Here is a 14,238-nt window from a genome sequence, read left to right as displayed (position 1 = left end):
AGGGAGGATGGGAGAGAGGCATACAGAAAGAAAGAGAGAGAGACACACACTAGTTGGTTGCCTCCCACACTAGCCCCTGACTGGGGCCCAGGGATCAAACCTGCAACCCTCCAGGGCACGGTGACACTCTAACCACTAACCCACATGAGCCAGGGCCCATGTATTACTTGTTATCGTATATCCTCCCCCTAGCACTTCAGCAAAACACTAAAGGGTGGTGTTTGTTGTATTAAATTGTCAACTTTAAAAAGTAATTGTAGCATTTTTCTATTTTGTCTTTAAAATCAAATTGTATCAAAGCTTAATTGGGTCAGAAGGATTGTGTAGTATCTCAAACATCTTTGTCCTTTTACAATTCAGATACGATTACTCTGTCGGGAGATGAAAGAGAGCTGGGGAGACTGAACGTGAAGGTGTTTTATAATTCTTCAGCAGAGCAAATCTGGATCACAGTATTACAGGTACATTATTATAGTGCACACCAACTTTTCTTACAAAATGGAATATTTAGACGGTATAAGCATATATTATTGCTCTCTTCTGGGGAATGGGTCATTACCTCTCTGGAATTTAGAGTTTTATAATAATATTTTGCAGAAAATAGTATATAATAAAGAACCTAAAGAAAATAAATCAGTAGGTGTGGTAGAAGTATTGGATTTTTAATCTCAAAGAGATTGATGTGATATTGAGAACTTTAAATGTCAAATTATTTTAATGTAGATGAAACAGGAGGTTTCAGTAAGTTTACTTTTACAGTTTGTCTCTAAAGTCATTAACTTGAAAAATGCATAAAATAATTGTATTGTGTCCTTTGTAAAACTCAAGCCTGTGTTTTTAATTTTTTTAGTGCAAAGATCTAAGTTGGCCCTCTAGTTATGGCGACACTCCTGCTATCTCTATAAAGGGAGTCCTGACATTGCCCAAACCAGTGCATTTCAAATCTTCAGCCAAGGAAGGCTCCAATGTAAGTGGCTGTTTGTATTTGAATTTCTTTTTATGTTTTTCTCATGTTTGTCACTTTAACTCATGTAAGGAATTGGAATTACAAAAGTGTTTTATTTTAGGAAAACTACAAATTATGTACCCCCTGCTTTTTAATGACAATTTTGAGCCTTACTAGTAAAAGTACTTGATACTTCATTGTCCAATATTAAGGTGCATTTAAAAAGAAAGTTTTAGTCACTAAAATACACAGAAGATGAACAATATATAAGAAAACTCTTTATTGTTCTCTTATGAAAGGAAAATAAATGTCTAGTTTTTCATCCTCTCCCCCCATATGGCTTTGAGAAATAAGTTATTATTGCAATTGATTTCTTTTAAATACTTTCCTTTATTATCCTGAATTTGGTTTTATAGGCTCTAGATTTCACATTAACTTATCTTCATCTTTGTCTTTTGATATGGGTTGAAAGGTTAGTGTTTTCCATGCAAATGAAAGGTATCTTCTACAAAAACATCATTTAAAAATAAGGTAATTCAAATGTCTGATAAACATGAAATTACATATTGCTTTCTCTTTATTTTCTGTCCTTTTTGTTTATTAAAAGTAGAAAAAATTTTACAAGTACTCCAGAACATAAAACTTTCTGAAAGTTATTTTATTGACAATACACATCAAGACCTTAAGTTATGTATACTTCTTAATATAGTTATTCTACTTGGAATCTGTTCCATAGAAATAATCTAATGTATACGTAAAATACATATACAGGGTGAGGCAAAAGTAGGTTTACAGTTCATATGGAAAAAGACACGTGGGCTATGATTATTACAATAGCTTTATTAACTCAAAAGCATGTCACAATGGCACAGTGCACTTGAGTACAATCTTGCAAGTGCTCAAATTGCCAATCTTCATTATTTACACACTAGAGGCCTGGTGCACAAAAATTCGTGTACTCAGGGGGGTCCTTTATCCCAGCCTGCACCCTCTCACAGTCTGGGACCCCCTCGGGGGATGTCCACCTGCTAGCTTAGGCCCACTCCCCAAGGGTTCGGACCTAAGCTGGCAATCAGACATCCCTCTGGCAGCCTGGGAGTCCTCAGGCAATGTCCGGCTGACTACTTAGTCCCGCTCCCAGGGAGCGGGCCTAAGCTGCAATAGGATATCCTTAGCGCTGCTGAGGAGGCGGGAGAGACTCCCGCCACTGCCGCTGCACTCAAAGCTGTCAGCCCGGCTTGTGGCTGAGTGGGGCTCCTGCATTGAGCATCTGCCCCCTGATGGTCAGTGCACATCATAGTGACCTGTCGTTCCCAGTGGTTCTGCTGTTAGGGTCAATTTGCATATTATCCTTTTCTTATATAGGATTCTTGTAGTCTACTTGCTATACTCAAGCATACTTTGGCACAGAGTTCTTGATTGTCATCTATTTTTTTACATGCTTCTCCATCATTGCCTAAAAGATAAAGCATAATAAAAGATTTGAAATAATAAGAAAACAAATGATACAAATAAATAATAGAATAATAAAAGGGTAATATGCTAATTAGACTGGACGTCCTTTCAGATGAAGCCGGGGCCAGAGGGAAGCCCAGGTCCCGGGTACCTGCCAGTGGCCAGAGCAAAACCCAGGTCCCGGGTGCCAGAGGGAAGCCGGTGCCAGCAGCCGGGGGAAGGAAGGCCTACTCTTGCATGAATTTCGTGCATCGGGCCTCTAGTTAATAAATAATAGAATAAATTCTGTTTCATGTACTCACAACTGTAAACCTACTTTTGCCAATCCTGTGTGTGTGTGTGTGTGTGTGTGTGTGTGTGTGTGTGTGTGTGTGTAGTATCCATAGTGGAAAAGTTGGAAACAATCTAAATGTCTCATAAAGGGGAATGATTGAGGAAACTCATGGAATACCACATGTATTAGTTTCCTAGGGTTTTGGCTTAGAACAACAGAAATTGACCTCTCACAGTTTGGAGGAAGTCTGGTCTCAAGACTTCAGCAGCGTGGGTTCCTTTCCTGAGGGGAGATCTGTTCCATGTCTCTCCTAGTTCTGGGGCTGGCCAGCGATCCCTGGCAGTCCTGGCCTTCACTCTGATCTCAGCATCCACCTGCACACGGCGTTCTCCCTGTCTCTCTGTGTCGTCTCAGTGTCATAGGATACCAGTCTCTCTACTCCGATACGACCTCATCTTAACTTCACTAATTACATCCTCAGGGTCACATTCTGAGTCACATTCAGGGTTAGGACCTCAACATATTTTTTGGGGGGGACACAATTCAAACCATAGCACCATGTGATAGGATACTAGAAAGCTATGAGAAGTAATGTTTAGGAAAAGTTTTTAAGGACATGGGGAAATGTTCTTAATAAGTGAGAAGGCAGAAATCAAAAGTGATGTATATGTAGTAGGATGTTTCTTTATGAAAATATAGATTATAGGACGTCTAAATGGAAATGTCTTATACCTGGCTATAATCCTGACACTTAACTTGTTTCACTTTTTAATTTTCAAGTAAACGAAGTAAACTTAGCAAAAGTTAGGGGGGGGGGGGGGGAAGAAAGCTTAAGTGGTTCGGAGGTTCTCAAGAAACACAATTCTGACTACACAAACATAAAAATTACAATAAAAGAGAAAAATTGAGCACGATATATAAAATATATTGTTAGTTGCCCAGATACCTTGCCTTTTCAAAAGGAAAAAAAAAAAACCTCCTTTTTAAAAAGGACGCATTAAAAATGGAAAGAAGGGAGTGTGTAGTCTAGTGTCAAGAAAATGTTAGCCCACGGTAAGATAAGGTTTAAAAATATTGAAAGTAAGTGGGAGGCAATCAACCGAAGACCTTGTATGCATATATGCATAACCCACGGACAACAGTGCACTTGAGTACAATCTTGTATTTGAATTGGTGAAGGCCTGGGGTGAGGGTTGGGAATGGGCTGGATGGGGTAGATGGGGGACATATGTAATACTCTCAACAATAAACATTTAAAAACATATATTAAAAGTAACAAAAAGAACATTTGAAATTTTCTCAAGCATGGAAAACACGGGCTTGCGGCATAGGTAGATGCTCGTGTGAGAAGGTAGAACTTAATACTCGCGTTTTTCCTTGTCTTCTCTGTTAAGGAGATTGGTTTTCAGATTGGAAAGAGTGGAACAAACGTTACCAAAAGAGAAATTGGATCCCAATAGACGGGAGGAACATTAGACAAACAATCGCTCCCTTAAAGAAATAATTCAAGCCTTGTAATGTGAACAAGTTAGATTTTGGGTACCGAGAGAGCTCACCTGAGATTCTGACACCACTCTTAATTGCTGTGGAAGAATTGTAAATAGCTGAGAAGCTGCCCCAGAACCAAAGATGAAAAACAACCTCATTTTCAAAAAGGGGAAAAGCTATATATATATATATATTCTGGTATTCTTGGTGTTGGTAGTGACCTGAATTCCTGACTAAGTAATTAAAAGGATGACTTGGGAAAATGAAGAAAGGCAGCAGCTAGGATAAATTCTGGAAAAACAAGTCATGGTCATTCTCATTTTTGTTCACATTAAAAAGTATTTTTTCTATTGTTGTAACAAATCAAATCTACCTTTCCTAGATTAAAATATATTATTTTTATTTATTTTGTGTTGGCATATCACCCCTTTTTCAGTCCTTTTATTTATATACTTTCTGTTTTCTTTTTAGACAATTGAGTTTATGGAAACTTTTGTGTTTGCTATTAAACTCCAAAGTCTGCAAAGTGTAAGGCTTGTATTTAAGGTTCAAACCCAGACTCCCAGGAAGAAGACCATTGGTGAATGCTCGCTGTCACTCAGAACTCTTAGCACACAGGAAATGGATTACTCTTTGGATATAGCACCACCTTCAAAAATTCCTGTAAGTGATAATAATATATAAATAACCCTAAAGTATGAGTAACTTTAAATTATCAATTAATGTTATAAAAAGTTTTTTTAGTAGCTGATAAGAAAAGCAGGAAAGAATCATAAACTGTAAGCTCAGTTAGAGATTGCCTTCAGATCAATTGGGAAAGTTGTTTTTAATCCTGAGCAAGCTATATAGCTCTTCATAAATTGGGCAAAAACAAGGATTTTACAGCTGGTATTTTTTGTAAAGAACTTGATTATCTTTGAAACTTGACATTCGCTTCTCTCAACTAGCCAGCTGAACACTTGGAGCAGCGGTTCTTAACCTGTGGGTTGGGACCCCTTTGGGGGTCAAATGACCCTTTCACAGGGGTTGCCTAAGACCATCGGAAAACACATATATAATTACATATTGTTTTTGTGATTAACCACTATGCTTTAATTATGTTTCATTTGTAACAATGAAATTGGGCGTCACCACAACATGAGGAACTGTATTAAAGGGTCGCTGCATTAGGAAGGTTGAGAACCACTGACTTAGAGTGTTTAGAAATCCCTAAATATTTAATTATATAGTTTCTATGTCAGCATAACATTTATAGAAATCAGCCATAAGCTTTGATAAGGTCAAACCTTATACGATTTTTAAATTTATTTAAGTTTTATATTTCACCTACTTTTCAAAAATATTTATGTTGGCTTAAAGTGGTTCTGAACCCTGGGTACGCATTAGAATCACCTAGGGAGGTTTAAAAACATGCCCACACCTAAACCAACTAAATCAGAATATTTTGGGGTGGGGCCAGAGTCATCTGTATTTCTTTATCCCGTGTCTGTTATTTTCTGTTCCACCCCCAATGTGTTTTTTATAGCATTTATTACAACTAAGAATTATTTAACTTACTTGTTTTAAACAAAACAAGGCTTGAGTTTTCGTCTGTTTCCTTTATAATTTGCAGTGCTTTGCATTGAATATTTGTATGTAGATAGATATGAAAAAATAAATGATGAATGGAAGGGTGCACAATTAGATTATTGTGTTCAACTATGTTTAAATACATTTGTTTTATAGCTATGATAGGAGTTCATCGCTTGCATCTTTGAAACTAGCTTTGTAGACAGTAATCTGCAACCTTAGGTTATAGAAGGCACAGATACTCAACTGGACAATTCATATATTAAAACCTAAATTAGCCGAAACCGGTTTGGCTCAGTGGATAGAGCGTCGGCTTGAGGACTGAAAAGGTCCCGGGTTCGATTCCGGTCAAGGGCATGTACCTGGGTTGCGGGCACATCCCCAGTGGGAGATGTGCAGGAGGCAGCTGATCGATGTTTCTCTCTCATTGATGTTTCTAACTCTCTATCTCTCTCCCTTCCTCTCTGTAAAAAATCAATAAAATATATATTTTAAAAAAAACAAAACAAAAAAAACCTAAATTAGTGAGACGAGTAGAGTACACCAGACTCAGCAAAGATATTTTCTGGGGAGTTGAGACATTAGACTCTTACCTGCCTTGGAGAATCTGGATGAACGATTGTGGTTCAGTTTCTACCAAATGATACATCAGAGGTCATGTCAGCAAAGGTTTTATTTTTTGTGTGGCTACAGATTTAGTTCATGTGAAAAGGTTTTTTAACCCGATTTTATTCTGATTGAAAGCAAAAGCAGTACGTTCACTTATTTATGAAAATCAGTGTTTCTTTTTGCCAAAATAGAAAAGTTTTTTCATCACTTCAGTCATTTCACAGGGGAGTTTAACCTCTCAACAGTTGAGTTTATGCTTTTAAGTCAGGGGTGGGCAAACTTTTTGGCTCGAGGGCCACAATGGGTTCTTCAACTGGACCGGAGGGCCGGAACAAAAGCATGGATGGAGTGTTTGTGTGAACTAATATAAATTCAAAGTAAACATCATTACATAAAAGGGCACGGTCTTTTTTCTTTTTTAGTTTTATTCATTTCAAACGGGCGGATCCGGTCCACGGGCCGTAGTTTGCCCACGGCTGTTTTAAGTGATTCACATTTCACTGTTTATCTCTTGATTTCTTACGGCATGACCAGTTTCTTTTTATTTATTTTTCTTAATCCTCACCCGAGGATGTTTTTTCTGTTGATGTCTAGAGAGAAATGGGGGCTGGGAGGAGAAAGAGGAACATCAATATGAGAGAGACACACAGCGACTGGTTGCCTCCCGAGGCCTCCCAACCAGAGCCGGTGATAGAACCTGCAACCCAGGTAGATGCCCTTGCCTGGGAGTCAACCCCGTGGTCCTTTGGTGCGAGGGCTGAGCACCACCGGCCAGGGCGTGGCATGACCAATTTTTAAAACACAGAATCATGTTTCAAGAAAATGCCCAAGATTCAGCCCATGGAGTGTACATAGAAAGGTCCTTTTTAGTGAGCCAGGAGCCAATTATTGGGACTGCTGGGCGATGACCAAATAGAAATCTCATCATCAAGAGTCGTTCAGCCGTGCGGTAGCTTTGTCGGAATTAATATCAGCGAAGACTGTTGTGTCTGTCTGTGCTGAGCCCTGTGAGATCTCTTAACGTTATGTTCTCGCTTCATTTCCGTACTTACTTTTTTCAACATGTGAGGAGTAATGTTTCTGTGTTTGGACAACTTTATGTTTCTCTCTTTTCGCTCCAAGGATGTTGGAAGCCAGAGAAGTAGGCTGGGCCGTGTTCTGTTTCACAAACAAGTTACCAGCTTTATTCGGCTGTTAGTCAGCAATACTGAAGAGCACATTTTTTCTTTCCCCCTCTCCCCGTCTCCCTTTTATTGTTTGCCTCAGGTTTTCTTTGACCTTTTCCTTATTGTTTACTGCCTCGTAACTTTCACTGGCTCCCTTCCTGCCAGCGCTCTTCTCTGGCCCGTTTCCATACAGCAGAGTAATTCAGCTCCCAACCCACAAATCTTTTCAGTGTAGCAACCCGTTGTCTTCTGATTCTGCTCGCACCTACTCTGATTTCTACATGGAGAAAAAAAGAATGATGATTCTCATATATTACACTTGCAAATCATGTTTCGTATGTTCTCAGAAAACAATTCAAATGACTGCGTGTAAGTCTTTTGAACATATGCTTGCACTTGCGGTGTTTATTTCACTGACATTGTCTCTAGTAAAACTGCTTAGGGATTTAAGTTGCTTTTACTGTGAATTGCCTTTTGGTCTCCCTGACTTGGAAGAATCAGGATCTAGCTGTAACTTGCAGTTGCAGAATCCATGAAAGTGAATAGCTCATATGTACAGAACCCATGGCGCTTACTTCTAAACCTTCTCTTATGACATATAAAAAGCAGTGATTTCAAGATTACTCATCTTAGCTCTTTAATTTTGAATTTTTGAAATATCCCAAAACTTTATTCTTAATTACCAAATGACACTTTCGTGATATGCAGGTGTGCCATGCAGAACTTGAGCTGGGGACTTGTTTTCAAGCAGTGAACAGCAGGATCCAGTTACAAATTCTTGAGGCACAGTGCCTTCCAAGCTCATCAACCCCTCTGACTTTGAGTAAGTATATAGTGGTTCAAAGCAGAATCGGAAGACAATTATTAGTAAAAGATCGGTTTTTCCCTACATTTCCTACAGTGGAGATTAAAGTTCTAGTAACTTTTATTACTTAATGTGAATACTTATCTTTTAACTTAGAATCACTTTATTGGATTTCAAATTTTAACCCTTGTGTCTACCTGAACCCACTGGTCTCTTGATTCTTATCCAGTTGTGATCTCTGCATTTGAAGCTATTCCTTAGTTGGCTCATTAGTTACTGTAGCTTGAGTGTCCAGAGGACTGCCCGATGTTTCACCAGCCCAGATGATTTGTCCTATGCAACCTTTGTCGGATACTCTGCTAATGAGAAACTTAATTTTTAAAAAACAAAAATGTTAAACACAACCACTGAAACACATTTTCCTCCCTGCCCTTTGGGCACATCCAGGGATTCTGATACTTTGGGTGCATAGGCCTGGTTCACATGGCTGCCCCTAGAGCTGGAGGTTGAGGTCAGTCCCACCTAAAGGGCTAAGAGTGGGGTAAGAGCACTCCTTGTTCCTACTAGAAGAAGAGGAAATATCTGAAGCAGACAGAAGTAATGGATGTCCACTGTAACTAATGAGACTAAAATATACAGCCAAGCGCCCTAACCGGTTTGGCTCAGTGGATAGAGCGTCGGCCTGTGGACTGAGGGGTCCCGGGTTCGATTCCGGTCAAGGGCATGTACCTTGGTTTCGGGTACATCCCCAGTAGGGGGCGTGCGGGAGGCAGCTGATGGATGTTTCTGGCTCTCTGTCCCTCTCTCTCTCTCTGTAAAAAATCAATAAAATATATTAAAAAAAAAAATACAGCCAAGCACTCAACTCACGAACTAGAAAAACAGCAAACACAAAGGAAAGAAGTTAAGGAATTAGAGCCAAAGTTGAAGTTGATAAATATTGAGGCAACAACAAAAGACATAAGTAATAAAACTGAAAGCTTTTTCTTCGAAAAGGTCATTAAAATTGATAAGCCTATGGTAGGTTGGATCAAGCAACAAACAGAGAACGTAAACAAGGAGGAGAATATAACTTCAAATTCAGAACAGATCTACACTAATAAAAGAGAAAAATGGTAATTGGCATACGACCGATACCCTTTTCATTGGCTAATCAGCAAGATATGCAAATTAACTGCCAACTAAGATGGCAGTTAACCACCAACAAAGATGGCGGCTAATTTGCATATTGCAGGCAGGATGATACAGCGCCATCCGAGAGCGGGTTGGGGGTGTGAGTGCCAGCAGTCGCCCGAGACCCGATCCCGCCGGCAGATTCGGACGCGGGCCGGCGGGGCAGCTGCGGCATCCGCCCGCACTCATGCCCTCAACCCGCGAGGTTCAACTCCTCTGGCCGAGGCATCAGGCCTGGGTGGGGGGCGGAGCCGGGGACTGGGGGGATATGATGGTCCCCTTGCCCAGGCCTGAAGCATGGGTCAGAGGCATCAGGCTTGGGCAGGGGGGTGGAGCAAGCGATCAGAGGGAGATGGGGGTCCCCTGCCCAGGCCTGAATCCTGGGCCAGAGGCATCAGGCCTGGGCCAGGGGCAGAGCCAGCAATCGGAGGGGTCTGGGGGTCCCCTGTCCAGGCCTGACGCCTGGGCCAGAGGCATCAGGCCTGGGCTGGGGGCAGAACCAGTGATGGGGGGAAATGAGGGTCCCCTGCCCAGGCCTGACACCTCTGGCAGAGGTGTCAGGCCTGGGCAAGGGGCCGATCCTGCGATTGAAGGGTGATGGGGGTCAACGCCTGAGGGCTCCCAGTATGTGAGAGGGGGCAGGCTGGGCTGAGGGACACCCCCCCCCACACACCCAGTGCACGAATTTTGTGCACCGGGCCCCTAGTTCAATAATAATAAGACAGTACCATGTATAATTACCGATTCATTTGAACATCTCTGTGAATTAAATGATTTTCTAAGGAAAATTGTTCAAGACCCCCAAAGAAGAGTGAAAATCTGAATAAAACAATAACTACTAGTATGTAAAGGTAGTTAACGAACCTTTTCTAAAAGGTAGTTAAAGAACCAAGATGATTTTACTGGCAGATTCTACTAGAAGATGTTTTCTGTTATGGCAGTAGCTCATCAGACCTTGAAAAGTGGCTTCTTTATATTTTTTACAACAAAAGTATAGGTACGTATCTTTCTATGGTGTTTTAAATACAATTTTATATATCAAAATTTCTTATGTTTCAGGTTTTTTTGTGAAGGTGGCAATGTTCAGCTCAGGAGAGCTGGTTTATAAGAAGAAGACACGCCTGCTGAAGGCCTCCAACGGGAGAGTAAAGTGGGGAGAGACCATGATTTTCCCACTTATACAGAATGAAAGGGAAATTTTTTTTCTTGTTAAGCTTTACAGTCGAAGCTCTGTGAGAAGAAGACACTTCGTGGGGCAGGTTAGGAGGAGTGTTTGTCTTGAATTCTTGCCTTGCACTTTTCTATGCATTTAAACAGTTGGTTAACAAAAGGAAGATAGGATAAAATTGAAGTTTAATAGAGGACAGTTCTTTGGCATCATAAATTAAAATTCAGTGTTGCCACAAAAATTAAATTTTATCAGAATTTTTGCTTTAATACAGGTAGTTGGAATTTCTGAGCAATCAGACTTATCTTAATATAAGACTTTTTTTTTTTCTAAATGAACTTTACATTTCTCAAGGGGGGAATAAGTGTTTTTCTGAGCTTTTCAACTTTTGAAAGCATGAGAATGACGAGGTTTTCAGTAGTGCTCATTCCTTATGAAGAGAGAACACAGTAATTAAATTTCTTAAGGCTTCAGATATCCAACTTTATTCTGTTTCATGTTCAACTTAATGTTTGCTATTAACTGAATTATGTTAGATTTGAACTTGTAGAAAACATCAATTTTAATAGTGGTTGTGATATTATTTAGATAGTCAATATGGGTGTCTGGGTTAATCTACGTAAAAATTCTCAGTAACTTGTCTAAAACAACATAGCACTTGCCCGCTTGCCAATCCTATCGAAACTTGTCTTCTTTTACCCTTTTGTTCTTTACTCTGAGTGGATCAGTGGGAGCTGTCTATTGTGTTTTACCTTAATTTCAATCATGTGACTCACATTTAAATTCCAAAATCTATATTATTGGTTTAAAAGCTTCCATTTGACAAGATGTGACTAGCAGTCTACATGAAATCCTAAAATTATATGTAAATTTTCAAAGATTGATATTAGCTCTTTGATTTACTTCATATATTTTACCTACAATATTTGTTTAAAAATTATAGTTTTGTTCTTCACTTTTTCTTATTCAAAAAGCTTAAACTCAAGAATTCATACAACTAGCATACTTCTCAAAGCCATAAGACCCATGAAGTGAATACAGTTAAAGTTTTCCTATATCATCAAGCCTCAACTACCCTGTATGAAGGGAATAGGAGACTTACTTGACAGATGATTTTCAGAAAACTTTTTTGGTAATTCTACTTTCTCGGTTGAGATTCTAGTTAAGAATAATAATTCTGGAAAGGTTCTTGCTAGCCCTCTGTCACCTGTAGGTTCTCCGGTAGTTTTGGGAGCCACCATGATGGAGTAGCCAAATGTGGAGTCAAGATCACCCACTGCCATATCAACCAAACCACTCTTACATTATCTGTTTTTATGTCAGGGTTGTTTGTAAGATTTTATGTGAAGGAAAGTTCTTCAGATCATGAAATTAAAGGGGAACATTGAGAAACCAGTGGGTGACCTGCCCTAATTTCTTTATTTAAAAGAACTAGAAACTGAGTCTCAGAGAGATTAATTCCAAAGCAACAGCATTTGTTAGTGGCAGAGCTGTGGTGAGAATTCAGGTTTTTCTAACCTTGTCCACCTTACCTCCATGATAGGTAACCAGGGTGCTATCTTGACTTTGCATAATGCTTTCCAGTTTTCCCAAATTCATCACATCTATTTTCTGAGGTTACATAAGTGAAGAGTACTGTTTACTGTGGATTATTATGAAATTGTTTACGGTGGATCAAGAATGACTAATGATTAGATTTCAATTAAAATTAGTTTTATATAACATACACAGTGCTTGAAAATGCACATTCCTTATCCATCTAATTTAAATCCAGAATAGTCAGAGTTAACCTTTACAAAAAAATTTTTGAGAGTGATTGGGATAAGTTTTAAATTGAGCTTCTAGATTTATTGAATAAGAAAGGATACTCATTATTTTGGGGAAAATGATTATGTAATATCTCACATTGAACTTTTAAATTGCATTGGATCATACAAAATAGTCCTCAGAGTGACTAAATAGGTTAAATGTTTTCACATTTAAGTTTCAAAGAGAGAAATAAAACTTTTGGAAAAGTGGAAAGATGTTTAATTGAAAATATGTAAACTAAATTTCCAATTGTCTTTCATCAATAAGGGGAATTAACTGAACACATCGTTACTGTGTTAAGCAAACGGTTGTATTGTTCCTTTACAGATTTGGATAAGTGAAGACAGTAATAACGTTGAAGCAGCAAACCAGTGGAAAGAGACAATTACAAATCCAGAAAAGGTTGTTATCCAGTGGCACAGATTAAACCCATCCTGAAGACTTCACACGTTGCTTGGTGAAGAATTGGACATTCTTTTAGAAGACTTAAGATTTCAGTTTGCTACCAATGAGAAGAGGCAAATCAATATATTTCTCAAGTCTTTCATGGAGGTCATAATTATAGTATTGAATGGATCTGTTAGAAAATTAAACTTGATAAAACATGGTATGAATTACATCAGGTATCCAAAGTAAAGGAAATGTTTAAGAACTGTGCCGAAATAGACAATAAAATAAAAGGGTTGTATTAATAGGGCAACTAAATAAATTACAAAACCAGTGAGGCTATCAACCATGGATAGTTACAGCCATATTATGTTTATAGGGTCTTTTTTAAGCTTTACCTAGATATTCAAAATCTACCATGTCATCCTTGATAGGACTATTAGACATTTAGAAGACTTTACTACTGACTGTTTCAGTGCTAATCATTACTGGTTATATCTTGACTTTATTGTTTACTTTTAGCTACATATTTTCTCCCAGAAAGCAAAAATGAATTGATCTGCTTCAGCTCCTGGGGAAAGTTTGTGCCCTTTGTTTATCACTCCTTATCCATAAGGTATCACATTGCCAGTTTGTCTCCAAGAAATGTCAGATATAGACAACTACATTTTGAATAATGAAAACACCAGAGGTTAAAGATTAATTGGAAACCCAGTATACACACATTTTGCTGTCTTTTTCTCTCTCTCAGATATTTTACTCCTTGTTTTATTAGGAGTTGAAATAAGATTATCATGCATATGGCCTGTCCTAATCAGCAGAATTAAATGAACTTAAATAGCAAATTCAGTATTTTATGATAATCACATCCTTGTTTTTAGCTCTTTTAAATATAAATTATTTGTTCTATAATTCACAATGTTCGAGTATTTTCCCATTTTTGAAATTACCATACCTGATAACACCATGTAGCAAATATTTTCAATTGCAGTGTTTCTCAGGTACTCATTAAAACTCAGTATGTGGATAATTTCAGTTTAATTGGCCATACACACTGGCCCAAAAGAACAGCTCTTTGGAGAAATAAATAAGGCTGTCCTTGATCTTGGAAAATTTTATTTTATTTTTGCTAATGAGTAGACCAAGTGCTCTGTGTTCATGGTCTTTCATTTTTCTTTCTATCTTACTTTGTCTCACACGTGCCAAGAGATAGATGGTGATATTTTAGGCCAGAAGTATACTTTGCTATAGCTTAAGCATGCCCTCCCTCGTTATTCCAGTTCTTATGTTCTGTGTATCTTATTAAGATTTTCCCAAAGAAGCACTTACTCCCCTTATCCTAGGTATTACCTCGCCTCACACTGTAAGATGTACATACTTCACCTGCCC

At 38.6% G+C, this 14,238-nt stretch overlaps 1 protein-coding gene across 3 annotated transcripts in view; it reads left to right on the top strand.

The window, feature by feature from the left end:
- The window catches only part of TC2N (tandem C2 domains, nuclear), a 39,571-nt gene extending 25,619 nt beyond the window's left edge, over window positions 1-13,952 (top strand). For all 3 annotated transcript variants that reach the window (XM_059687742.1, XM_059687750.1, XM_059687760.1), the window contains 6 exons: window positions 361-461; window positions 851-967; window positions 4,635-4,826; window positions 8,216-8,330; window positions 10,545-10,744; window positions 12,790-13,952. In XM_059687742.1, the coding sequence (XP_059543725.1) occupies window positions 361-461; window positions 851-967; window positions 4,635-4,826; window positions 8,216-8,330; window positions 10,545-10,744; window positions 12,790-12,900 (836 nt within the window). In that variant the 3' untranslated portion in view covers window positions 12,901-13,952. The remainder of the gene's footprint in view (window positions 1-360; window positions 462-850; window positions 968-4,634; window positions 4,827-8,215; window positions 8,331-10,544; window positions 10,745-12,789) is intronic.
- Window positions 13,953-14,238: the final 286 nt, after the last annotated feature.

Source organism: Myotis daubentonii, chromosome 1 (genome assembly GCF_963259705.1).
Source record: "Myotis daubentonii chromosome 1, mMyoDau2.1, whole genome shotgun sequence".
NCBI lineage: Eukaryota > Metazoa > Chordata > Mammalia > Chiroptera > Vespertilionidae > Myotis > Myotis daubentonii.
Note: the sequence above shows the minus strand (reverse complement) of the source record. Positions and strands in the feature narration are given on the sequence as shown.